The sequence below is a fragment of the Urocampus carinirostris genome, chromosome 20, assembly GCF_059441175.1.
Source record: "Urocampus carinirostris isolate Australia breed hairy pipefish chromosome 20, RoL_Ucar_1.0, whole genome shotgun sequence".
NCBI classification, from domain to species: Eukaryota; Metazoa; Chordata; class Actinopteri; order Syngnathiformes; family Syngnathidae; genus Urocampus; species Urocampus carinirostris.
This window is the reverse complement of record NC_142368.1, coordinates 7,657,127-7,685,084: the sequence shown is the minus strand read 5'-3', so window position 1 is coordinate 7,685,084 and position 27,958 is coordinate 7,657,127. Positions and strand designations below refer to the sequence as shown.

Genomic DNA, 27,958 nt, shown 5'->3' with positions numbered 1-27,958 from the left:
CTTGGGCAACTTAGTTTCTCCACTCGAATATCTATCTTTTTTGAAATCGATCCGGAATCGTTGGTATAGGAAGTACTGCGCAGGATGTGAATCCAAATTCAGCACCACATTAATTACTCCTTCGTATTTTGCCATCAATCATCTCGAATGATAATGATCACACTGACGCGGTGGATTTTATTGACTCCTTTCCCAAGCCGCTACTGAACTGACATATCCGATTATAACCCCCTATCTGATCCGGCATATCTTATTTCCAACACGGTCACACCATTTCTGCTAACCTTGAGTATCGACAGACTGAGAACCGATTCCACGAACGGAGTCACCTGACGGGTCGAGTAAAGTTAATACCTCTATCGAAGTTGTCCGTGACAACTCGCATCGACTTAGGGTCATAAATCACGAGCGTCAGCATTTGTAGAAGTGGGCCACGTTCCAGCATGGAAGGGGGCGGAGCAACCAAGGGCACCTTAGCTAAAAGGCTAAAACGGGGGAATCCCTCTCCGATTGGAAGAGTTTTATTTTCCCATTAAGTGTTGCAGAAGCACAGAACAAAGCTCTAATGGAACAATGTTGTAACCTTTAGCCGCTCCATCTCGAAAACCATTCAGTCTTGCGAGGACTTAATAACCTATACGCCATCCTTGATGAGAGCGTGCCTCGGTTCACACTTGACGGACAAACCGTTTTCAGCACATAAAGTTGCCTCCGTTCTTTTATTGCTGGATTTCTTGGCAACCGACGCTTTGAGCAGCAGCGCACCGCCAATACATTAGCTGCCAAAGTGCTTTTACAGGAATTGCTACGTTGTGCTTAGCTAGAGCCTTCGTACGCCGTTTGGTTTTAGCTGCAGCAGCACAAAAAAAACGATGGCCGGATCCTTAATTTAAATCTGTGGGACGTTTCGAGGTGGGCACTACTTGGAGGGTCTGTGCACCTTGGCCAAATTCAAGCAGTACCATTAACAGAATATGGTGTGAATCATGTATTTTGCAGAGCTACATATATATCTGCGATTTCCAATCTTGCGTGTGCATTTATGAAAACATTTTTAATTCTTAAGTTAATCCCAAATATTTGTTTTTGAGACAAATCTTTCCTCATAAAGACGGTAATTTGTAGCTTGCATTTTCAGTTCTTCCCATCACAATTTGCCACCGCATTTTCTCATGGCCAATGAGAAATGTTCATAATCCATAGGTAATCCTTGCACTAATACACATTTTATAGTGCCCTGTTTAGGTGTAGATGCACCTGTCCGCTTGGGCGCAGACCCGTAGGTAGCCATGACGCTTCATAGGACAATGCCGTGCAAACTAGAGGTCGCCCGATTATTGGCAACAATATTTGGGAATTTGCTGGCTAATGGTATCATATTTTTTTCATTATTAAGTCTCATGCAGCTGATACTCTCTCTTTGTTCCTACTCTTCTTCTTCTCTATCCTGCTACCCACCCCGCGCCTTCTGATTCGAGGGTGGAGCCACTAAAGCGGGAGAAAGCTGCAGCTCGGCTAACTTGTCCTGTCATGCCTGTGTCCGTCATAGAAAGGCGTGTTTGTGACTAAGAGAGCGTAAAAAGTGTAGTCAAAATGTGTGTTGGAGGCATGTTCAGGTTTAAGCTGATAAATTAGCTCTTATCACAACGTTAGTTTGTCAATCTAAAACTGGAGTGTCCGCACTTTTCAATTTGCAAAATTTGTTAAAAATGTTTTTTAAGTTAATTACAGTCATGTTATATTGTATTTTACTTATTTAGACTAAGTTTCAGGGAGCCATTTAAGTTTGTGTGTACCTTTTTATACGAGTTGCTGCCAAGCCCAATTTTATTTCCTACATTATTAGTTTAGTGAAAGATTATTTATGTTAGTTGTGTTGAAATTCTGCTTCATTTTTAGGCAGACTGGTTTAGAAATTATTTTAATTATATCAAACTTTAAGCACTTTCCCATTCTTGAAAACACAATATTAAAATTCTAACATTTTCAAGGATTTCAAGCACCTGTGCTTAGGTTTGTGGCCCGGTCTTGCTTTTAAAAAGGTAATTAGTGACAGTTACTTCTTTTAAAAAGTAATTTTTATTTATCGTGGCATTATTCCCAACATTGACACACAGTGACTTGTATATTATACTTATGAGTACGTAGATGACACATTTCACAAATAAATGATTAGAAATTGTACATGACTGTGGCAGGAAGAGGAACTAAGTGGAACGTTTGTTTCTATGGGGCATAGGTACAGATATTTTGTGTTTTGTATATTTTATGAAATAATCAAACATCACAGGTGTAAAAAAAAATTGACAAAATATTTAGCTTTTTCATAGGGATCCGCTTTGGTGTTTCAGTTGAATTTTTGTCTGAAAATAAAAATGGCTCTCACTGAAGAAATGTTTTGCTTTCATGAGTACCAAGCCTTGCCTTAACTCTTAAATTTAGAAGGAAAAAATAACGTTTGTAGCAAAATAATGTTATAATGTTATTATGTAAGATACTTTAATTTCAACACATTCCTTCATTTTATGCAACCTCAGCCCTTACTGTAGTTTTAATTCCACCTCATAGATTAAAAGTAGATCACATAAAAGTTTTTGGGGAGTGCACCATTTAATCCAATGTGCCTTCTTCAAAACCAGTTTAAAATGAAGTATATATATATATATATCAAGTGTGCATATAATTACACTGACTGCTCCAGTGCTAGCAATGTTACTGCATCAGCTTGAATCAAAAAAACAGAAGTGGAATACCTCCATATATACATATACAATGACGTACCCGACCAATGCCCGGTGGTGGCACCCGAGCGATCGGTGCAGCTGTTACTGACGGGGAGGAAAACGCTCTCCCATCCACTAGGGGCGTAGCGCCAGTTGTGCGACTCCAGGATGAGCGTCCGTTGGGTGCCGTAAGCGATCATGAAGCAGTAAACCACGTGATGGAGCTGGCAGCCATAACCGCAGCCTTTATTGATGTTGCACACCAGCTTCCTGGCCTTGCTGCAGTCCGCCGGGTTCTGCGAGAAAACACAATCTCAATACGTTTGGATTCATCTGGGCCCGCCCACCTTGAATTCTAATAACGCGGCGCGGCCGATCTTGTTTGCTTTTGTTACCTTGATTTCATATTGTTGCTCTCTGATAATCCTACCCTGCACTTCTTTGCCCAAAGAGTACATTCAATTACAGGGAGTTATTATTTTCGGTGAACAGCTGAGAAAATTACACATTTTCACGCTGTGCCATTGATCTCTGTTTCTGGTGAAAAAATAAAAAAAATAACTAGCGGCAGCAACGGGCCTCTCTGCTCCACTTGGTGACATCTTCCATTATTTTGACGGGCAAGGGCACAGAGCTTTTTTTTTTTTTTCAATTATTCCAATTAGAGTGCACAGGTCCGCTTCCATAAATACCCGTAACCTCATATTACTTTCTGGATGAAAATAGCCCCCGGCAATACAGTTCAAAAATTGGCCGCAGAGATGAGAACACATTTTAAAATTTTTGTTTTAAATTTAGAGCGCTTTGTTGTCACAAACACGAGTAAAGAAAGTAAAGATTATTTTCATACTGGTGCTTGAAATACTTGAAAATGCTTTCATGGTGTTTGAATTTTGGGTGAAGTGCTTGTAAATGCTTTGTTTCTCAACTCTGCTTGAAAATGACGCCGCACTGCTCTTGGGGGTTGCATTCAGCTATTGCATTTCTTTTTCCCTCGTGTTTCAAGAAAAAGTAGACTATAGGTTATTTTCTGTGTCCCTGTTGCAAAAAAAGAAAAATCTCTCCCGGGACAAAAGAAGGCATAGTCAACGACGCTAATTTACAGTGAAGAGGAAGTGAGCTCGATTTTAAAGCTTGTTTTTGTATACAGTGGAAGAAAACAACTCTTTAAATGTAAACTGACTAAACTATGTACGTTCACTGAATGAATGAATGAATCAAAACTTTTATTTCGAACATTAAAATAAAAACAGGACAAAACAATGAGTCAACAACAAAGTAATGTCACATAACATGTTCACTGGTGAGATACTTGGAGATGAAAACCCATAGATCAAACTGTAAATAAAGAAAAACGCCAGCAAACCACTCGGAGCAATTTCATTGGGAGAGGGGTAGAGGTGGGCGGAACATTTCCTGCTCTGTCTTCATCAGTGCAGGCTGCGCCGAAGGTAAATTGACAATATTCTTATCGTTTACAGGTGACATTTCTACAAGTAGAAGAACACGCTAGTTTCCACGTTGTAAGACAAATGACGTTTGAACAACATAACTTGACAAAGTGAAACATATAATAACTCACTTTGACTGATACGAAGCCTGAATAGCGATGAAAAAGTGTGACTTTTAAGTCCATAATGTACAGTACAATGCTCTAGTCAGTCGCCTGTTATAAATGACAGTTGACATTTGAGTGTGGCATTAAAAGGTGTTCTCTTTACATACTCCCACTCACTTCACCTTTTAGCAACACTCTGTCCGCTTTTTCCCCCTTGCTGTGCTGTTCCTTCCCACCGCACAAATAAGCAATGACAAAAAAATTTCCGTTGTTGATCTTTAAAGGTGGGGTGTATGGATAAAAGTATCCTTAAACAGTTTAAAATCAAATATTTTCTCTATCGAGTTATGTTTAGAATTCCAACAGGGTTCAAACAGCCTTTATATACTTTCCCCATGGCGCCTATCTGCTTTTATATTACTTTTATCATCAGTTTTCTGGCCACAAAGCGCATTACGCAGAAGATAAGGAGGCAGGACAGAGTTATCCTGCGGGTGGTTTTCTTTTATTGTAGGATGAAAATGGTGAAAGCAAGAAAAAGACCGTTTCAAATACTGTCCATATGCCAACCCCAATCCCCCAAAAAACGAAAAAGAAAGAATTTCACAAAATTGCACGCGCAACGAAATAAGCTGCAATGATGATTCCAGCCAAAAGTTACATATGTCACCTTTAAGCAGTTACTATGTCTGTTTTAAGACGGTGTGATACTGATTTTTAGGCCGAATTTAGTTCGTCAATTCTTGTGCAGTTATCTTGCCTATCAATTGTATCATGTTATAAGGTGTTCTAGCTGTATTAGCCCCTTAAAAGTTTGTCCAGAATAATGTTGTTAGTATGTCCCCTGTAACAATAATGTCACCCTGTAATTTCAGTTACAACAGCCCGTTTTATTCATATAACAGGATACGATAGTTGTCATTGGGAACATAGTACAAGTATAGATGAAGGACAAATGGGCTACTACAGATACAATTCCTCAACAACTTTATTGGTTTCAGGGATATAGTAACCGCATAATGCTTGGCAAACGAAAACAAGGTTATTACAACTGTAAGATAAGGATTACATTTATTTCAAAATAGCCTTAGTCACTGAAAAAGTAACCACATGATTGAGTAGGAGTAGTAACAGTATGAGTAGTAGTATGGAGTAGTAAGAAAATCCGGCTTCCTCTTCCTAGTTCGTGTGTGGCATACTATACTGTATCTCCAGCGCGCTAAGAACTTTGACGTTTTTATTGTTTAATATCTCATTGATCCAATACGGTTGCTGTAAAGTGTAATAAGAAAGCTTGATGGGGTTGAAAAATTGGTCGGAACGCTTTTTCTTCGGCCACTTTTTACCACGGAGGAGGACCTCATAGAGCACATCTTCCAAAAGTAAGTTACACTGAACAGAAATGTAAAAAATACTTTTCTAACTCATACCAATAATACATTGTTAATGTTAAGGAGCAACAAACGAAAAATAGTTGCTTTTAAACTTAAATACCAAGATCACACAATCACCTCAGGACCTTAGTAACCAAATTAGTCTAGACAAACTGCTAATATCGCTAAAATACATCAATCGCATTATTGCAATAAGAGACATAGAAACCGTATAAGACTACGATTGAGTGACGGCGAGTCGCAATGTTGCAATACCGAGAAACTCGCGATCCCTGCACCAGCCCGCGTCCCAAACAGCAATTACGTGGCCGATGGGAGTGTTTTCCTCATTAGGGTTTGCTGCAGCCGAGGTGGTTCACAGTATTCCGCACGCTTTCTTTTTTAGAGGAGTGGGAGGCGTTGGAACGTGGAGGAAGGGGCTTCTACTCGAAGAGAGGGAGGAAAATGAAAGCGACACTCCCTTTCCCCGCCATCCATTCACTGGCGTACGTATAATCTACAGTGGCGGAGCGGCAGGGAGCTTTTGTTAAGCTTTTTTTTTTGTTTCCGCTTTCATATTCAAGCGACCTTGGCGAGCCGGCCGCGAAACGTGCGTGACATTAAAATGAGCTTAAAGAATAACAGTCTCTGCGTTGACGGTGTAGAGGCAGGAAATGGTTGAAGGGAATCAATTATCGATATAAAAAGGCTATAATAAGAGAGTTATTGCTTGTTGAGTGTTGTATAGATTGTGTGAAAAAACGTCTCCGAGCTCTTGAGGGCCGATAACGTGGTACTCATTTCCAACGACCGGTAGAGGCGCTATTGATACAGTCTGTTGAATGAAAACTAGCGATGTTAGCATATCAGTGTCGACGTGTTCATTTATGACAGGGTTCTCTAACGTGGTGCCCGCTAAGGACAGTTTGGTTGCTTGCGGACCAGTGCTGCTTCATTTTGATTTTCGAGTAATTTGTATTGAACCCTATTTATAATAATTAACCTGATGATAACATAGTAGTTAGTTGTGAAGTCGTTATTTTAGAAATTCGAATAATTTAATAATTCAATTTTTGGCCTTTGTGGAGATGTTTTTTTTTGTATAGATAGTTATTTTCAAGCAATTAATTAAAAGAACAGAATGACAATGTTTTCATGTATAAAAAACATAAATTAATCTATGTATTGATTTATTTTACAGGAAATACAGCTAACTAAAATGTATGGGTTTTATGAAACAAATGAGCAAGACATTTGCATATTTTTAACTATCTTTCTGTATACGCTGTTTTAGCTTTGTAGTTATCTATCAGTCTACCTTTCAAGCTATTTGGCAAGCGACCTATCTAGCTTAATTTGACATTTTTTGCATGCTATCAAAGCTAATGTTTGATCTGTTTACTCATTATCAAGCTAATTTGTGGCCTCCCCTCTAGCAAGCTAGCTATCTCCCTTTTAGTTATTTACCTGTGTACTTTTCTAGCTAACTATCAAGCTACGCTTTAGCTATTTAGCAAGCCATCTAGCCAAGTTCCCATTTTATAAATTCATATAAACTGACTGCCCTTTTAATTTTGTCGACTGCTATCTTTCTACCTTTTTAGCGAATTAGCAAGCGGACTAGCTAACATTTGATCTTTTCTTTGCTCGTTCGAAAGCTAAATATTGGCCTCCTTTTTAGTTAACTATCGAGCTCCCTTTTAGTTTTTTACCTGTTTACCTTTTCTAGCTAACTATGTACCTATTTAGCAAGCCAGCTAAGTTGTCATTTTAGAAATTCCTATCAAACTGGCTGCTCTTTTAGCTTTGTAGATCGCTATCTTTCTACCTTTTTAGCTAATTAGCGAGCGATCAAGCTAAATTTTGTCAAGCTTTCTAGTTCGCTATCTAGCTCCCTTTGTTTTTTACCTGTTTATCTTTTCTAGCTAACTATGTACCTATTTAGCAAGCCAGCTAAGTTGCCATTTTAGAAATTCCTATCAAACTGGCTGTCCTTTTAGCTTTGTAGACCGCTATCTTTCTACCTTTTTAGCAATCTAGCTAAATATTGGCCTGCTTTCTAGTTAGCTATCTAGCTCCCTTTTAGTTTTTTACCTGTTTACCTTTTCTAGCTAACTGTACCTTTTTAGCAAGCCAGCTAAGTTGCCATTTTAGAAATTCTCATCAAACTGGCTGCCCTTTGCGCCAAAAAGTTTGTCATTTACGGTTTTAAACAAGCACATGCTTTCTTTTTTCAATATTCCGTGAACGAATTGTGTTTTGCGTTCAGACATACTATAAAATCTACCACTTTTTAGACTTTACAGGTTGGCATATATGAAAAATTGTGGCAATACACAAAATGCCTTGTCTTATTAGTGTTACCTTTAAAGAAAGCTTCAACTTGAGTTAATGCTTTAAAGCTGAATTTACTCTATAGTTATATATTAACAGACTCGGATTATTGACGTGAATAAGCTAACATTGGTTTTTTTACATTTTAAATATATGAACGCACAAAAATGTTTTTAGCCAAAAACATGATTGCTTTTAGCATTCGATTTTAGCATCTAGTAATAAGCCATTCGTGTTACAGTAGGGCAGTGGTTAGCACATTTGCCTAACACGCGAAAGGTCCCCGGTTCGAGACCGGGTGGAAACATTTGTTGGCCACCAGGCTGTACTTGCCCAAGACACACCACAGGAAATGGTGACCCTCAGACCCTAGTGATCCAACCAGCCAACCAATAGGCCATTCAGTAGTTCATCACTTTATATTCTACCTTTTTTGAGGAAGACTGTACTCTTTTTTTTCCATTTTTGGGACGGTTTAAGCTCCCCAACTTTATCCAAATATTTTTTTTTAATAATAGTCTTTTTCTTGTTTCTCCATTATTGTTGTGGGGGTGTACAATCCATATTTGAAAATTAATAAAATACAATCTCACAATACATTTTAAAATGAATTTGCTCTTGGAATCAAAGTCTCCCGGAGCATTGCCCTTGAAAAACAAAGGATTTAAAATAGTTTCTGTGACATATACAGTCATTTCGAATCCTGACATTTTTCGGGCTGTCTTTTTATTTAAGTGTTACACAAAAGAATATTTCAAACCTGTCTTTTTTGGCACCTAACTATGGGTAAAAAAAATGGCCGTCCAATTTTTACCAATCACTTATCAAGCCAAAGTCAAATTGACCTTGAGGGAGGCGAGGGACACTCTCCACCAGTTGCCAGCCAATAATTATCGGCCAACTATAAACAAACAAGTCTTCGCGCCTCAGGGTGAATTAGAGTATAATTAACCTATCACGCATGTTATTGTAATATGGGAGGAAGCCGGAGTACTTCAGGAAAACCCACGTGGGAATTTTGCTTAATGAAAATAACAATTACAAGGGTAATTAGTCTCTGATGTCCTTTTCATTTATTAACAAAGAAATGAATCCCTTTTCTATTTTGCCAGAAAAATATTGTAACTGTGCAGAAACGGCAAATCAAGGTAGCGCTCGTCTCATTGTTATGCAAATGCCGGCGAGAATACAGCAGACCCCGGTATCGTCGGCAGGATTTACTCTGACAGTTGGCAAGCTTTATCATTCGCGGCCTATAAAAAGAAGTTGCTTGCTCGAATTAACGCGCTGGCTCTTTAAAAAACCCAACGAGTCTAACCTTCAATCTAAAGTGGACGTTTGGCCGTAAAGTCCAAAAACACTTCTAGGATGCCTTTGCTCCGTTTTGTGCGGCCGTAAAAATCGAAATACTTCATTTTGGATTTGGACCAAAGCTCCCCTGCTGGGTTTAACTTGGCAAGCCTTTTTATTTTTGTTTGCTGTCGGAATGTTAATGCGCATGTAATGTACATCAAAAGCAACCCTGTGACACTTCTTTTGCACGCTTGAGCAGATGGACGACATTCATTATTTGTCGTGCAAAAAATATATTTCACCCGATGTTGGATTTAGTGATGGAGCATAAAACAATTAAATACGAGTATGCATTTCAAGGCGAGAGGGCAATCCTTGAACGCAGCTGACTAAAAGAATAAATAAATACATAAAAAAGTATATGTGTATTACAGACGCTCCCCTACTTATGACCATTCAACGGTAAATACCCACATTTTTTTCGGGATGTCGAAAAATATTGCTGTAAGTTGGATTTTGGATTGTGTGCACAGGACATTACTGTAGTGTTTCTTTCCGCTGCTGCCAGTGTGTGGCGCTGTGAGGTCACTCTGCATCCACCCGGAAGTAAACCTCCACCCTGCACTGTATCTCTTGCACGCTAAGAACTTTGACATTTTTTTCGTTTAATATCTTGTGCATCCATTCAATATGGTTGGTGTAAAGTGGCTAGCCGTTTCTTTTGAAATGAAAGTGTAATAGGAAAGCTTGATGCGGTTGAGAAAATGGTCGGAACGCTTTTTTTTTTACCACTTTTTACCACGGAAGAGGATCTTTTGAAGTGCATCTTCCAAAAGTAAGTTAAACTCAACTTTACTTTATAGAGCATATGATTTTATGAAATGTTTTTTTAGTACAAAACAATACAGGTTACTTATACAAGCCTTAAACATACAAAATATGGCACTGAAGCAATTTACGAACAAATTCAACTTACGAGTGATCTATCTCGTTCGTGAGTAGGGCAGCGTCTGTATATAACGGTGTTTTCCAAAGAATTTTGTAAGATCCTGGTGGGTGAACACTTAAGGGGGGTCTGAGGCATAAACACATGATTCATTTCCTCTTTATTCAAATGAGAAAGTGGTGCACAAAACTGATTATTCTGCTAAATAAAACAATGAAAAAAAATCAGTGTCAAATAACAAAATACATACAAATGTATGCCATACACCTGCAAATATATATATATATATATATATATTTTTATAAAGTGCAAAAAAAGGCAAGCTTGTTGTTCAAGGGACATGTGCTTTTAGAACTAGAAATCATTGCTAATCTGAGAACCCAGCGACACGCATCAAAATGAACCTTCCAAGTGTTTGTCAAAATAACTTAAAAAATACATAAATATCAAATGTATAAGAGGTCTATTAGAAAGTGTCGGGGTTGGTTAAGAGTTTGGAAATTACGGTATGGTTTTGCAACATGAATGAAGCCGTCTTATATGTCACCCTCACTCAAAGAAATTCGTGTCTGACAATGACTCTAAAGGAGCTGCCATGTTCGCTGTATGAGTTCACAGATGGAGCCCGCAGTGGCGCAGGCAGCGAGGCGCGCGTCGGGACCCGAGCGGGTTCGAGTGCACGTCCGCTCAAATGCATCTCCGAGCAAACGTGCAAAAAGCCTCGCACAGGTGTGTGTGTGCGTGAGCCCATCTGTGCATAGCCGAGTGTGTTTGTGTATGCGTGCGTGTGATAAATTAGGAATGGCAGCTGGTGGCGAGGTGCGATCCCTCAGCGGCGGTGACAGCAGCTGTTAGCGGCTCCGTCTCCGCCCAACCGGGCTGACTAGGTCCTCTTCATCAAACACGCCGCCTCATTAATGCCGCGAGACGCGGCACGGCAGCTCGAACTAGGAACGGGAGTGAGCGTGACAGGAAGGAATAGTTTCGAAACCCCTGGCAACAAAAGCGAGCGCGCCCCCGAGGGAGGATTCCCAAATTGAAATCGGAAATAATTTTTCTCGTGCCGCGGATATCATTTAGCACATTTTGCGAGAAACTCGTCCGAGCGTTATCGCACCTCTCACCTGCTCCTAGTGGGAAAGAGACGCCGACAGTTATGGATGGTGCAAACGAGGCCGGCATGGTGTAAGGGCTTCCATAAGCGAGTGTATGCAGAAGGGACTTTCCCCATATGCGTTTCCGGTGGGCGAGTTTGACATGTCGGAAGTGTGAACGAGAAAAGCGAGGTGTGAGAGGGGCATACCTGCAAGTAGGTGATTCGGTTCTGGACCAGATCCGAAAGGTCTTTGGCCTCCTTTACCCTCCATTCGCCCACGCCGTCTGCTTGACTGAGGTAGTACAGGTCTGTCATGATGGACCTACAACGCCAAAAACGGTTCAGAAATGCTATTCTATCAAATGAAATGGAATTTGTTGGGATCCAAAAACGATCTCAAAAGTTTGGGTGCGCATACATAAGGTTTTAAGGTCGTAAATTACCATATCTGAGCAATAATTGATTGGTCGAAAAATATTGCGTCCCACATTTGCACAACATTGGATGCAACAGGATTCGAACCCGGCAGTGAGCATCAATTCTTAACTACTCTCCCACTAGTTTTATATATGACATAGGAAAAGGCTTTTGGGTTTTATCTCTTCGTCACACCGTTTGTTTTTCTTGCAGTACTACCATGTTGTATACATTTGGTCATGTTTATTTTTATTTTTTTTAAGGCAATGTAAACTGTAAACACAATGTATTTGTTCACGGTTTTTCAAAGTCCGATTCGGGGTCAATGAATGAATTTAATTATTTTAATCAAAAAATATGTCTGTATGTTATGGTAATTTATTATATCAATGATTACACAGGATTACAATGTAAATATGGCATGACCAGTACTGTACCAGGTATTGCCTGCCTACTAGTAGCTGAAATTAAAGGAATGGCTCAATTAACACGAGAAATATAAAATTGGTGAAACATTTTGGAGGGATTTTAAATGCATTGTTTTCATACTGTCAGTCATTTTTTTGCGAAAAAACCCAACAAGTACTATTGCTATCGGTATCTGGTATTAGTGATCAGGGTTGGGTAGGGTTACTTTAACTGGATTACTTTCAATTACTTTTGGATTACTCCAATACCAAATATGCTAATAAAAGACAAAAGAAACTAAATATGAATAAAATGACTAAATTTTGTGCAGGCTTGGTGAGTAACGGAATACATGGAACGGCAAAAATGATGTTGGCAAGCTGTTTGGATTTATTTTCGTTTTGTTTCTGTCGCATTTTATGTTCGTTTTACCGGAGATCAATGCCAGGAGAGAAAGCTTACCACGTGTTGTGAGTCAATTTTATTCATATTGAGTTTATTTTGTCTTTTATTAGCATATTTGGTATTGGAGTAATCCAAAAGTAATTGAAAGTAATCCAGTTAAGGTAACCCTGTTAGTGATGATGCGTACTCAAGATTTGGTAATATCAGTCTGAAAAAAAAATGTGGTTTCCAACATACCAAGAAAAAAACCTAATTGAAAGTAGCTAACACAATTATCAACTGCACAAGACTTGACAACCTAAGACAATATCAAGATTCATTTTTTTCTAGGGGGCTACAATAATTTCATAAAAAGAAAGTAAAAACTTGCAGTTATAATTCATATTTTAGGATTTCACGGTCACAAAGGGACATAGTAACTGCATGAGATTCGACAAACTAAATATGGCTATTGTAACTCACATTTTTATAGGGGCATAGTAACTGCATAGGTATAGATAAACTATAAAGGGACTAATGGAGCTAAAATATCTCCATCACGTGATTGCCTTATGTGACATAGTAACTGCAGAGGGCTTGGCATATTAAATTACATGTACAATAACCAGGATAACTTACTTTTCTAAAAGACCATATTGACAACAGATGCACAGAAACTTAAAACCCTCCAACACAAATATAAGGACCGCATAGTCGCAAAGGGACTTATTGAGCCTTAATATTGTCTTGCTGGGCAGAAATGAGTTTTAGACCCCTTAATGGACCTGCTTGACAAAATATAGTTCCTACATCCATTGTATTTTCAGTGTACAAAATTATATTGGGCATCTGCATTGGTCTGGAAAAGCGGTTATCATATATATCTTGAATCAGGACAGGAACATATGTTATGTTCTATACAAAAATACATTAAAAAAAATGGTAAAAATTGTATAGAATAACCAAAGTTTAACATAATGTGTATTTCTAGATCTTTATTTTCAGGGAAATGTTATGTATCTTAAAGTATCAGCGCCAGTCTGAAAACAAATGGTTTTCTACCTCTCCAGAAGTCATACCTGTGAAGCCTTAGTAGCATTATCAAGCGCTGCTTTTATAAATCATTTTTTCAGGGTTCGTAAACCTTCTTTCATGACCGAATTCAAGCACCTTTTAAAGACTTTCAAAGCCAATTCCTCCAGTAGCATTGAAATATTAAATCCACCACTCTAAACCTTAGTTTCACCCTAAATCAAGCCCCAGCCTGATTTCAAAACCGAAAGGACAGCTTAAAACCCTAGCCCTACTTCAACCTGTAATCTTAGCTCTAACCCTATTTTGGAAACCTGCATTCAGTTTAGAACCCTAATAATGGAGCTCAAACCCTAGTCTCTAACCATAGCTTCGATCCCATTTGGGAACTAAAAATTAAGTCTAAAAATCCTTATTTGAAGCCCAAACCCTAGCAACAATTTCAAGTATTTAGAAGCGCTTCAAATACAATTCAAGCATTTTTCAAACCTTAAAAACACAGCACTAAAATTCAAACATTTTCAAAGATTTCAAGTCCTTGTACCTGTTGTTAGTCACCGCAAGGGTTTTCATTTTCTATATGTCGAAATGGAGCGTGTTCAACACACTGCCGTCCAATAATCGGTGACAACCAGAAAAATAGTTGCATTTGTGTGACACCGAGAATGGCACGCAGACAACACAACGGGCACATTTTGTCAAACAAAGCTTTTCTCGTAATAAACAAGCCAAGCTCGAGAAGAAAGCAGCCTATTGATCTCGTACTGTTGTTCTTTGTTTTCTGTCTTGTTTTTGTGGAATTGACTGGCACGTCTTGTCGCCTTCCACACCTCGTGGTAGAACGATAGATTTGTTCCACTCAAGTAAAATTGCGACGCATCGGCAGGGGAAACATTCAGACACTGAATTGTGTTCCCAATTAGAAAGTAAAATTACAGTAAACCCTGCTGTGTTTTTTTTTTTTTTTTTAACAAATTACTGTTGGATTCCTCAAAAGTGATCACAGTTCACCAAATACTAACACATTTCCTCACTTAAGTCAATTTTGGAATATATATATATATTTCTTATCATGGCAATAATTAAAAGTACAGTCACATTAAATAAACTAGTAGGGTCAGACTCTGAAAGCTGAGTTTGATATTTGGCAACGACAACCTACACAGACAGGAAAAAAGGGTGATTTTGCTATTTTTTAATTTGAAAAACAAAACAAACAAAAAAAGCTTGTGTGAGCCACTTTGTACAACACCAGTCCATTTCGGGTAAGAAACGACGAAAATCCCTATTTATGACAAGTTAAATGGATGGAAATAGTCTAGCTTAGTTCACACATAGGCTGAACTTTAAACGAATTTACTTCCCTTTGCTTGCTTCCACCTTAAATACATCGTTAGTTTTGGTGAGTTTAATAATAATAATAACAATTAATAATTAGTATTAACACTATTACACCTTAAAAGGGCACAATCTCAGTAGCTGGTTTTATGTCTGTTTTTAACACATACACATAGCACACCGTACAATAGGGCGTGGGTGCCCTCTACTGCCCCTGCCTCACAACGACTCATACAAGTGTTTGTATAATAAATGAGTTCAGTCGTAGTTTATTGAAGTATTAAGTAAAACGCACGGATTTTCAGTATGTTTTAAGGAGTTCGTTGGAGTTCATTTTTCAGCTTTGTTATTCTTCAATCCTCTCGCGACTGCTTTATTTCCATGTTCTTCCCCTGCAGCGTAGAAATCAACAGCATGGCTGCCAAAAACACTGAATGCAGTCAAAGGAGGGAAAGTGAAGTTTTGGCTTTAATTGATATTTGTGGGAATAACACTGTTCAGCCTCCGGTAGCACAATTACTTTTAAATTGCTAGATACACTACGGCAATAGCATCCATGGGTACTTCCGCAAACCGTGGACGCATGGTGGCGTTTACATAGAAGTCGCATTTAGTTAGAAATGTAAACAATCTCACAATAATCTGAATTGATTATTCAGCTCTGCCGTGCCATCAGCTACGTCCGCCCCTGCACAGCCTTGAAACGTTCTTGAATTAGGCCTTGTGAAATATGTACGAACCCTGGGAAAAACTCCAGTGTTTAAATAGCACATTTTTGCTTTGTGTCTTCGGATGAGTTACCAAACATGTGTATAATACCGCTCAGACACATACGGTTTGACTGATTTGGGTCAAAAGAGTGAGTAATACATTAAGCCCGCATAAGAGAGCCGGCGCGTCGTGTTTGCGTTCGCCCCTAGCCGAAAACGTCAGCGTCGGCGCTCCCGGGCAAGTGGACGACAGAGCGTGAATGTCTACGCTCATTTTCCGATAGGATTTATTCCAAAAGGAGCTAAGTGACGTGTTGTCACCCAAATCTTACATTGGGATTGTCATCTTGTATTCATCTGGAAATATACATTTAGGTGTATTTCGCTCCCCGCTGAGCTTCAAAGAGGCGAATAATGAACGTGCAAGCTCATTTTGCGTTGATTTAATCTGTGAGCTGTTTGGTAACGTGCGTGCATCTTTCCCGGTTTGAAATCAGGAGAGATGAAAAAGGGCCTGGAAGAAGATCAAAGAGGCTCGCGTCCTGTGCTAATATTCGCTTTGCCAGGGCAGCAAATCTGAAATTGCTCGGTGGGACAAGCAGACTTGAAACTCTCAATACCTCCGATCAAATGCATATCGCGCTCTAGCCAAATTTGGCCAATAGTTTTGTAGTTTCTTCAACCCTTATGGCAATAATGTAATTCTGTTATTTCTTTAGTTTGTTGAGCATTTAGTGGTTACAATGACAGCGACAGTGTGATCCTGATGAGGTATAAGAAAACCTTTTTACCTTCTCTACTTAAGCAGTTACTAAAGCCCTTTTAATCAAATGTAACCCTGATATCATAGTTTTAATGACCTTGTTTTAGTTTGTCAAGATGTATGCTGTTACTATGTCCTTGAAGGCAATAAAGTGATTGAGGAATTTTATCTGTATGAGCCCTTTTATGGTTTATCTATACTTATTCATTTACCATCTTACCTATGCCAATTATGTTACCTTTGGTAACTACATAAGGTTTGACATTATTGTCAAAGGGAACATACAGTAATAACTACATTAGTCTGGACAAACTAAGGGGGCTATCGGCAAACTAATTTGGATGTATTACAAGTACAATATCAGGGTAATATTTTCAAAAGATCCTTGGTAACTGCATAACTAGACAAAGTAAAAACTTGAAGTTTTAACTCAAATACAGGATCCTACTGTTATTTTTGAGACAAATGTCTCCGCATTTACTGTAGGTGTTGGGTAAAAGAGATATGTAGCTTCACATTACAATTTACCACTGGGGAACATACTACTTTAATTTTTTTCCATGATCAAGACAAAATGTTTATAAGTGGTACATAAATTATCCTTGCACAAATTCACATTTCATAGTGCCCTGTTTAGGTGTAGCATGCACTTGTCCTTTTGGGCGCTACCTGTGGTGGGTGATAGATAGATAGATAGATAGATATTTTATTCATCCCCGAAGGGAAATTCACATTTCCAGCAGCATCCCTGAGCTGAGAACAATACAATAATAAAGCAAAAAGAATACAATATACAAATACCCAGTGTGACGTGCAAATGCCCACTGTAGCGTGTTATATAGAATAACTAAATAGTGCTACACAGAATACATATTGCAATAAGATTCGGTAATATGCAATGTAGGTGGTGTGGTTTACTGTGGGCTTTTACTCTGCCGGGTAGAGTTAAAGAGCCTCATGGCATGAGGAAGAAAAGATCTCTTCAGTCTGTCCGTAGTACATGACGCTTCATTGGACAATACTGTACAAACTAATGTCAGCTGCCGTTAATGACAAGGGGAATAAGACATGCAAAGCGATGCCACCAGAGAACAGTGCTGGATAATTTTAAAGCAGATTTGTTCAGAAACATGGCAACAATTTCAAGCTTTTACAATGACTTCATTGAAAATCCAAGCACTTTGAAATCCTTAAAAACACAACATTAAAAATCAAACAATTTCAAGCACCCGTACAAACCCTGAGTTTGTGGTCCCCGCATTATTATGAAATTAATGTTAGGCAGCCACACTCGAGTTTGATATTACTAACTAGTTAGGTATACAATTCACACACCAATGTTTTGAGATCGATATCTGCCTGCCCCAGAATGTGATTGGCTAGCTACTTCCTGGTTTAAACCACGGAAACGACTAAGTTTCAACCAATCAGCTCATTCGTTAAATCATTTTTGTAGAGTAGTTGTGAAATATTTTACTTAAATTGTAACGTGGGATTAGGAGCTTCCGGGGTATTGGAAGAGATGATCGCCGCTGTTGTACTGAAGCTTAAAGGGACAATGTGTAATATTTAGTGTCTTCCTAGTGGTAAAAAATGATTTTAATATTAGGCAAAAGTACATTATCATACCAATGTTAATTTGTATGAAAAAAATCATCGGTCAAGACATTTTTATTCATTTTAAACAGTGGAATCTCTACCTAGAAGTCGCCATGTCTGTCTGCCATTCAAATATACTTTTGGATAAACGTAATATAATTGCGCTTACCATGTTTTTAATAAGATATGAAACCTTAAAGGGACAGTGTGTAAGATTTACAGGGATGTGATTTGACCAAAGTGAAATTATCTGAAAATTAGCGGGGGGGGGGGGTGATTGCTAGCTGGGGGGGGGGGGGGGAAACCAGGTAGGACCAGGGCAGTAAAAAGTACAATAAGTATAGGCCCTACAGTAAAGTGTTGGTGTAATGTACACATGAAAATCTATTATTGTAATTGTTAAATATTTATGGCCATTTTTATTACGTTATAATATTTTCGAAAAAAATGGGAAAACTGTCAAATAAATTTGAAAAGTTTACCACCTACCTCAAAATTCACGACTCTATCAGCAACTGGTACAGGTTGTTGGGGTGGATCACGTCTCTTTATTACCGCTTCCGATTGTGATGTCAATAAGGGATGGAGGCCGTAAAGTTTTGGAGTTTTCGTTTGGGCACCGAAACTTCCAGCGATGGAATAATTTGTCGTTCTTGACTGGAGTTCTTTCACGTGTTTTTTGCTCTTTGCGTGACTTTCAAGAGCTTTGAAACCTCTCCCACCATAGTCGATGGTATCATGACACCAAATGCAAAGTGCTTTCCCGGCACGATCGATCTTCCGAATAAAGTCATTGAACAAATTCGTCACAGTCTTCTTTCCAACATTCGTAGATAATTCCTTCTCCAACCAGTCCCATCGAAACTTGTTTTTTACAATCTTATCAATTTCTTTAGCTCGCGGAGCATCTTTGCGTTCGATCACGGACATCTTTCTTTAAACACCCGGCAAAAACGTGTGAGAAATGAACAATGGCACACTCCTATAACAAGCGCGTTTATTGGTCAACACGAGACTTCAACCAATCGCAAGTACGTTTCATTTCAGTTACGGAAACACTCAAATGGCATGCTGTCGAGACGAAATCGTTTTTTTTTACCAATTAAAACACCGGAAATTTTAAAATTTTATTTTTGGAGATAAAAAAAGCGGAATTCCGCGAATTAGCGGAAAAATCACATCCCTGGATTTAGTGCCTTCCAGTGGTACAAAATTTACATTTAGTAAAAACTAAACATGTATTTGAATATCAGGCAAAAGTACATGAACCATCATACCAATGTTAATTTAAATAAAAAATCATAGGTCGAGAAATTTATTTCTTTGGGCGTAGAAGTCACCACCGTGTTTGTCTAGCATCTTGCTGCTGTGATGTTCTCTTGGCACTGGTTTCTGTTCACATAAGACAATATAGTTCCGTCTAGTGGTTAAATATTACACACTAGGACTTTATAGAAATAACAGACAAAAGTATAATAGTATTGTATGATATTTTTTTGTACACTTTGAAATTTATTGCAGAGTACCCAGTACTGTACTCACCCCAGTTTGTCTTGGGCAAGGACAGCCTGGTGGTGCCCATCTCTCTCCAGGCCAACCAATGTTTTCATCTGGTCTTGAACCAGGGACCTCTCTAGTATTAGGTGAATATGCTAACCACTGCATTATGAAAACAATATATTTCTGAGCCACACAAAAATACAAGAATATTATTAATGTGTGACCTTATTCCCTTACATTAACAAATTCATTGCACAGGCATCGTACCAATTCCCATTAACGGTACTTGCCTCTGTTAAAAGCGAAGAATCTCTATCCAGATGCAGATTTTAAAGTATTTTATCTATTTTTTTGTGCCTTTTTCAGAACGCAGAGTCGATGGAGACTGGAAAAAATACACTCTTACATCTGCCTTTCACTTCTCCTGGATTCCTGACTACTTGAGCCAGGTAAGAGTAGTACTCTTTTGAAGTAGGATCATACTTTCAAAAAATATTTCCTTTTTCTTTCGCCACGATTCTCAGCACAAACAAAAGTCTCCGCTCGTCTTTTGTGTGCGTTCGGGGTGAGGAATCAGTCTTTTGAAAGCCGCTTAGGGCTGAAAAGGCTAGGACAATGGCATCTATAAACCACTTGAGTAGGATTACAAAGAAACGCTCTGATAAGTTGTGCCGGGCTTTACTTTCTTACCGAGCGGCAGCCAGCTATTTAGACGAGGTTCATTTGTGACCTCTGAACTCTGTTTCTTAGCAACCACTTCCACACGCACTCGCAAACTTAAGCTCGGAGTTAGCCCAACCTCATCCGAGCTCACCCTCTCGTCGCTGCCGATCGCAATTTGCCACCCGCCGGAGCGCAAGATGGCAAATTGCGCTTCTCCACTTCATTAATTTTGCGTGAGGGACGTGTGACTTTCAAGCATGCGCGCTTGATAACAGGAGAGACAGACACTCCACGGCGGCACCACTTTCCATAATGAATACCAAGCAAATACAAAGTGTGGGGAGCTCTTTCCAGACACGTGTCAAATTATATAGGTCTATCAGGTTTGTCACTTGATGGACTGTTGATTGGTTTGTTAGGATAGTTAGCTTAAGGGTCATCAACATATGGGGCCTGTGGACACAAGGTAGCTCCTTGAGGGTAGCCCTCATACCCGTTCACCAGTGACAGGCATTATGATTTTGTAAGAAATTGGATTTCTAACTGGCATACTGTTTTACAGGGTTTCCACATCTTTTTCATTGCCAATTTCAAGCACTTTTTATTTTTTTATTATTTTCTTGCTATCGTTTTTTAGGACAGTGGCATTTTGGTCTCATGTACCCAGTAGGTAATGACGCTTCACATGATAACACCATACAAACTAAAGGCAGCTGCTGTTAGTCATGTGGGAAGAAGTAATGCAATAGCAGAGAACAGTGTTGGCAGAATTTCTTAGACTTTTTTTGTTTTTTTAATGCGTTGTCTATCCAGTCAGACTGCTGAGAAACATGGCAACAATTTCAAGCACTTCACCTCTTTGTGAATGGTTTATTCAGACTATTTTTTTTCCCAATAATTACAACCTGGTAAGCCACAAGTGATGCAATGCATATTGTACAATGTGAACAAAAATAGTATCATTTTTGCCCTGTGATTTAGGATCTGGTATTAATATCTTCATTTGCGCGTCAGAAGGCTTTAGGGACACTGTGATGGGCTGCAGCAGACAGCTTTACGGCGACGACCAGATGACGAAGGTGCTGTATCTGAATCAGATTAAGAGGATTGTCCTGATGAGGGTATACGTTGAAACCAACACTATTTGTTTCATGTGGGGGAGCAAACACTGACCCAAGTGGTAAAGTGAAATATAAATAAAATTACCCTTTAGGTGAAAAACATTTGGCCAACAATAATTGTCGCCTTGTCAATTTCATTATTTGATGAAATGACAGGGCCCTGTTTACAATTTTTTTTAAAACTCAATCTACCAGTTCTAGCTTATTTAAACTTGATTTTTAATAAGGTCGCTAGAGTTTCCTTTACTTTTTGAGGAACAATGACAAGCAAATGCAATTTGGTCTGTCACCGCCGCAACCACCAACGATAACGGCACAAGATCTACTACATCTGTGTTGCAATCTGGCATGGTCAAATGTGTACCAAACCCCATAGTTTGCTGGTTTTCCTTCTTTATATACGGCAGTATTAAATTATCCATTAGAGAGAACCACAGTGAGTTTAATTTGCAATGTTTGAACTGCCATTTACAGGACTGGGGAGGAACAGCATTACCTGCCACGACATCCAAGTTCTTGTAAACACAGCAGCTAATCTCGTCGTTATCAATGACAGTAAAGACCATTTTAATTTTAGTCAGGAGGGTAAATTGATTCCGTCCAACCAAACGTAAATAATAAAATCATTTTTATTTGAAGGGCAAACGACACGCATGAATACAAAACAAATGCAGATGAAATGATGTGCGAATTTCCTCAAAGCCGGACAATTTAACTCCCTTGTTCGGTTCGTTTTAATATTAAATTTGATCGACCTGAAATCTGTTTGTCTCCAGACAATCGGTGACGCCGTGTTACGGAACAATGAGGGCGTAATGGATGTTTGTGCAGAGTATGAAGTCAACCCAGGTCAAAACTTGTCAACAAGCTGCAGCGGGGGAAAGAATAGTGAGAGCAAACTGGAAGATTTTGAGCTATACTGTATAAAGGGCATAGACTATTAAACGAACGCCGAAATCCATTGGCTGCCAATTATTATCAGGGTTCGTACCCCTTTTTCATGACCTAATTCAAGCATTTTTGGAGGGCTTTCAAAGACAATTTTCCGATATACCCAGTAACATTAAGTAAAGAAATCCAATGCAAAGCCAAAAAAATATCTGCCATTTACCCATGCAATTTTTAATCTTGCATGTACATTTATCAAGACTTACAATGTTTAGATCAACAGTAAATTGCATATATATTTGTGTGATCTGAACAATACGTGTGTAAATATTTTAAGACAAATTTCTCCCCAAATAGGTGTTGGGTGAAAATGACGGCATATATTCAGTTGGAAGAAGTTCTTCCCATCACGATTTGCAACTAGGGAAACGGTACTTTATTTTTAATGCATGGCCCTTTATAAATGTTCATAATTGAGTCCTTGCATGAATTAACTTTTCATAGAGCCCTGCTTAGGTGTAGCATGTGGACGTCCAATAGGGGGCGATGAAGCTACACAGGACAATGCTGTAAAATCAGCAGCCGCCAATCGCAAGGGAAGAAGGAATGCAAGGGTGAAGCCTCTAGAGAACAGTGTCGCCGTCATTTTTAAGCAGACTTGTTGAGAAACATGCCAACAGTTTCAAGCATCTGAAGAATTTCACCATAAAATTTTCAAGGATTTCAAGCGATCGTTCATGTTTTAACAACTTTAAGTGTAGTCAATGGAAAACAATGCATTGGATATATCAGGGGTCACCAGCTTGATATGCATTTCTGAAAAAAAAAAATCATGTTGTGGCTATGTTATAATTTTTATTACCGAGCTGTAAACAAAGTTGTGTTAATAGGCTCGGTCAACCACTTCAGCAAAATGCTAGTTAGAATTTCGAACAATACAATGACCTATCACTAATGAGTTATTTTCAGAACCAGTTCATAAGCTAACTCCAGGTGTTCTTAGGGAGGGCACAACGTTCGGGACTCCCTGGTGTACATCAGCCAATTTACATTTGTTTTTTTTTACTAAAATGACTCTGGGCTCAGAAATACAAAAAGAAATCCGTAACATACAGGTCCTAGTTGTAAAGCCAGTGTTCAACAAGCAAAAGAAACAAATTGAATGGAGTCGGAGCGTAACCAAGCTCGCTCATATTTGGAAGGAAAAAAATACAACACAATTTGGCAGGCGTAAATTTAGTTTTGCTATTGCGCTTTTCCCAGAACCTCAAGCTCTGCTGCCTTAGTCCTTTTGAACAAAAAGGCTGCCGAGATCGAGTGTTTTGTTTTTTCGTCTTTTCAAAAGTTAGAGTGGTTCACTTGGCTAGATTGTTTGTTTAGTGCCACCCAGTGAATTGGAATCACTCTTAAGAGTTGACCGATACTGGCTCCGCCTCTTTATGTCCCGGAATAGGATTAACAGTCCAGAGATAAAGGAAACGGGACATTGTTTACAAAGTGTAGCAATCTGTCCTCATTAAAATGAATAGAAATCCGATTTCAGCCCAGAACCAGGTTAGTTAAATTGTAGCTTGTTTAATGGGTGTGCATAAACAGCAATATAGAAATGAATGAACCCTTTATTGACTTTCTTTATGGAAGATCTAAAGTGTGAAAATGTTCAGGATTTGTACGAGTGCTTGAAATCCTTAAATACTTGCATTTGCTTGTAATTGTTGCCATGTTTCTTAACAAGTATGCTTAAATGTGACACTGCCGTTGCAACCCTACAGGTTGTGCCTAAGAAGACAAGTGCATACTACTTATGAACAAGACACTATGATTTGTGTATCATTGCAAGTATTATGTGTCAATCATGGACATTATTGGGCCATGAAAATATTTAAGATCGCGTTTCCCAGTGGTAAATGTTAAAGGAAAAAAAATCCTGCAACAGAAAATGTAAACTACATCGATCCATACCATTTCTGGGGTGCTGGAACCCGTCCCCGCTGACTTCGGGCAGGAGAAAGCCCGAACAGGTTGCTAGCCAGTCGCAGGGCAGACAACTCACTCGCTCATTCACACAGGCTGATGAACCTGACATACATGTTTTGGGAACCCACACAGGCATAGGGAGAATATGCAAACTCCAAATGGGATGGCTGCGGCAGCTGGACTGGACACACAATGTGTGTTAGCCATACTATTTAAATTTTTACCCAACACTTATATGGGGAGAGATTTGTTTGAAAAACAAAGTTTCGCAATTTACTTAGGTTTTTAAAATCATATGTCCTATAAATGCTGTTAAATGTTAAACACCGATATCTGTGGCTCTTAAAAATACAGGATTCAGAATGGCAATGGAAAATCTTTACAAAGTGATCAAATTGGGCCATGAAAAAGTGTACGGACTCAGAGTACTTCAATGCATGTTATTAATGATGGCTGACTACTACTGCTCACATTTTCAGCATGCAAGCTACTTACCAAATGCCTGTGTAATGATGTAAGTATTTCCAAACATGTTAATACCCACAGCAGAAGTTAATTTTGTTAAGTGATTTGCTTGGAAAAAGTATTTCTGACTTCTAAGGCAAATCCTTCTATTTTTGGGAGAATAGAATGGAACCATTCTCCCAAAAATAGAACAATTTGCCTTCAGTTTTAAATGAAGATAACTTGATACCGCAGGATTCATTTCTTTACTGGCAAGTTTTAGAATGTATGCACAGTTAGCTTATCGTTCATTTTTTCTAATTCTAATGCTGACTAGCTTGGCGTCTTTAAAAGGGTCAGAATCCTGTTGGTTGCGCTGCGAGTCATTCAGGATTTGGTTATAGGCTGACATAAAGTCTGTTTGTTGCGCATAGCTGTCCAGTATACCAATCAAATAAGAGGAAAATGATAGGTTGCTGTTTTTTAATAACCCAGTGATCAAGTATCTCTGGTGCTGGTAACAAAAATATGTTTAAAAAGTTTATATTGACATTAAAGTGATGATGTGTAATTAACCACCAAAAGAGGTCACTGTAGCTTAAAATGGGCCTGAAGTAAGTGTATTTGAAGGAGACTGAAACCCAATTTGATATTTCCCTGCGTGACTTGTCGTGAAGATATGGAATAAATTGGTTATACATTTGATTCTATTCTGCTTGCAATGAAGATTGCTTAAAAAACCAGGGTAGTTCTATTTTGATTAGTGAACACCTGCAATGAAGATTGCTTACAATGGCAAGGCTCTTTGTTGTTAAGCGCTTAGTTCTATTTAGACTATTAGTCGCTTGCTCAAAATCCCCCCGTCCTTTCTGCTTCAGAGTTCTTACAAACAAAATAGGGAAAATGTGGTTTGCTACGGGGTCCGTCCCTCACATCAAGTTCATTAGTCGTGATCGGGCTTCAATGCTGCGGGCTCGGGTCATGCTGCATTTTTTTTTAGGCCTGATCTTATCACTAGTTTAAGTGCCTCTTAACGTATCAAGTGGTCAATAATAAAAGCAACCCACATTGTATTTGCTTACCTTTGCTGGTTCCCCAAATCGGTCAGGAGCGTCTCGGCATATTTTTGCCGTTCTCCGACGTCAATGTTAGCCAGTTTCTTGACCTCGCTGCGAACAAAGTACCAAAACTCCTTGACGCCGTTGTCCACCCTACGCCGAAGCTCCTCCTGAGTGGGTCCCGGACCTTAAGAAGAATGAATATGATTTGAATCGCTCCAATCCAAACACATCTAGACTTCAAAGTTAATTGGACGACTTGGCCGAAAGGGTTTTCGGTGCAATACGCTGGCTGAGCATAATCCGACTAATGGAACCAAAGAGGTCTGAAAAAACAGCAATTAAAGTTTCGGTTTTGTGTCCCCGCGGTGCTGCTTTGACCTCATTAGGAAGCTCTTGATCCTTTCGTTTTTCTCTTCTTGTGTTTGAACAACAGGAAAGGCACTCGGTCCCCCACCCTTTGCCGAACGATGTAGAGCGGGGGTGCTCATTAATCAGAACGCGATCTACCGGTGGATCGCAGAGGTAGTACTGGTAGGTCAAGTGGAAGTCTATTCCGTGCATTGTATTTGTTGGGATACGCTGCCATCTGGTGGTCAAATGCAGAACATGGGCCTGAATGTCAACATTGCTCGTTCTGCTGTAACAAATTGGAGAACTCCAAAAGCTGTCGGTGAAAGGTGTCATTTATTACAATTTTAAACGGGTTTTTTAGGGGTGCTTGAAAATCCTTGAGTTATGGCTGAATAGCTGCAATGTTTCTTAGCAGTATGACTCTATACGCAATAAATGAAGGGAAAAAAATATAGAATATTTAGTCATTTCTGGCAGGGGATCCATGAAAAACACATGAAATGTAAATTACAAACGATTTTAGCTTTTTACAACCTGAACAGATTTCAAGTCGAACAACACAAAATCCCAAAATAAAAAGTCTTCAGTGCTATAAATAAATGATAAATGCAAAAAAGAAGACTATTTACAATTCTATTTTAACCTATTAAGATACAGATCCCCTGATAAAAGTGTAAAAAAGTATATATTTTTTTATTTTTTGTCTTCCGTATAGAATTCAATTATTACCCAACACTTATGGAGCCATTTCTTTGTAAAACAAGTGTGATGTAGCCAAGCTGCGCATCAACAGTTTAAGCAGAATGGCAAAATTCATATCAGTTTATAGCAGCCTATTGACACAAAATGATCAAAATAGCAACTTTATCTTAGTTATCAAAGCCTTTATCGGCGCTGGATTTCTTCCTTTAAATGTACTGGACATTTTTTAAAACTGACCTTTGAAAGTGCTTGATTTTGACCATGAAAAAAAGTGTACAAACCTTGTGTAAATGTTTTGAAATTGACAGATGTTTTACTTGTGATTTAATAAGTACCTAATAATAAAGATTTTAAATGAAATGTAGTATTGTAAAATGTATGACAATGGGGTTTATCAACATTTCTTAAATGAATAAAGAACATCCGTATTTGAGTACTGGGTATTTCCTCTTTTCCGATGAATTGATCCGCACTTCAGCAATAGTGTTACTTTTTCCCCCGCAAGAGTAACATTGCCAACGGAAAAAAATCCTGACTTAAATTGAGAAATATTGTCAACACTCAATTCCATTAATGAGACGCTTTTTTTAATGCTAGAATGATCTTGAATCGCCATTTTGTAATTAGCTCCACGCTGAAGAAGTACGAGTACCCCACGAGGATAACACGGCAGCCTGCTCTGGTTTAGGTACAGGGGGAAAAAAAAACGCAGAAGGAAAGACAGCCTCAAGAAGGATGAGACAGAAAATCTGTCTCCTTTTTTCTTACTTTATCTGGCATTCTCTTTTCTCTTTCCCTTCCTGAAAAAAGGCCGGAGGGTATTTTTAGCGTCGTCTTCCCCTGCGGCGAGATGGGAAGGCTGACCCTGCGTTGCCCTTCACGCCGGCATGTCCCTCTTTATTTTCGCCCCGTCCGTCTCCTCTCTTCCCTTTGCCACTGGGGGCTTCTCTGGCGCTTACGCCTCATTCGCACCTTACCCGTTTACCTGACAGTTTTGCTGCACTTCCTGACCGACGCTTAGAGAGATAAATACACATATCACCTCGCGCGGCGCCGGTTTAATATTTGACGACGCTCTGTAGAGCACCGGCCTTTGCGGCACATATAGGCAAACCTTACTATGTTTACTATGTCATATTCTATATATAATCCTCAAGTGAAGAAAATCGACAATGTTTGAGGCTTTTTCATGGACAAATGTAACCCCTGATTGTTCCTGTAATATTGCCCTATTATCCCAAGAGGTACACAAAGTAAATTGAATGCTATTCTTGTAC

General features: G+C 38.9%; 1 protein-coding gene and 1 long non-coding RNA gene across 7 annotated transcripts in view; one reads left to right on the top strand and one right to left on the bottom strand.

Moving 5' to 3' along the window:
• Positions 1–27,958, bottom strand: part of fut8b (fucosyltransferase 8b (alpha (1,6) fucosyltransferase)) — a 435,447-nt gene that overhangs the window by 22,280 nt on the left and 385,209 nt on the right. For all 4 annotated transcript variants that reach the window (XM_088324688.1, XM_088324686.1, XM_088324685.1 and 1 more), the window contains 3 exons: positions 25,650–25,812; positions 11,531–11,645; positions 2,782–3,019 (listed from right to left, as the gene is read on the bottom strand). In XM_088324688.1, the coding sequence (XP_088180814.1) occupies positions 2,782–3,019; positions 11,531–11,645; positions 25,650–25,812 (516 nt within the window). The remainder of the gene's footprint in view (positions 1–2,781; positions 3,020–11,530; positions 11,646–25,649; positions 25,813–27,958) is intronic.
• LOC148346132 (uncharacterized) overlaps positions 1–27,958 on the top strand; it is a 95,740-nt gene that overhangs the window by 59,512 nt on the left and 8,270 nt on the right. For 2 of the 3 annotated variants that reach the window (XR_015848240.1, XR_015848239.1), the window contains exons 3-4: positions 19,841–19,923; positions 26,062–26,159. This is a non-coding gene — a long non-coding RNA (uncharacterized LOC148346132). Of the gene's footprint in view, positions 1–19,840; positions 19,924–21,118; positions 21,279–26,061; positions 26,160–27,958 lie in introns of those variants that run through there. The other variant, XR_015848241.1, reaches the window with a different exon arrangement.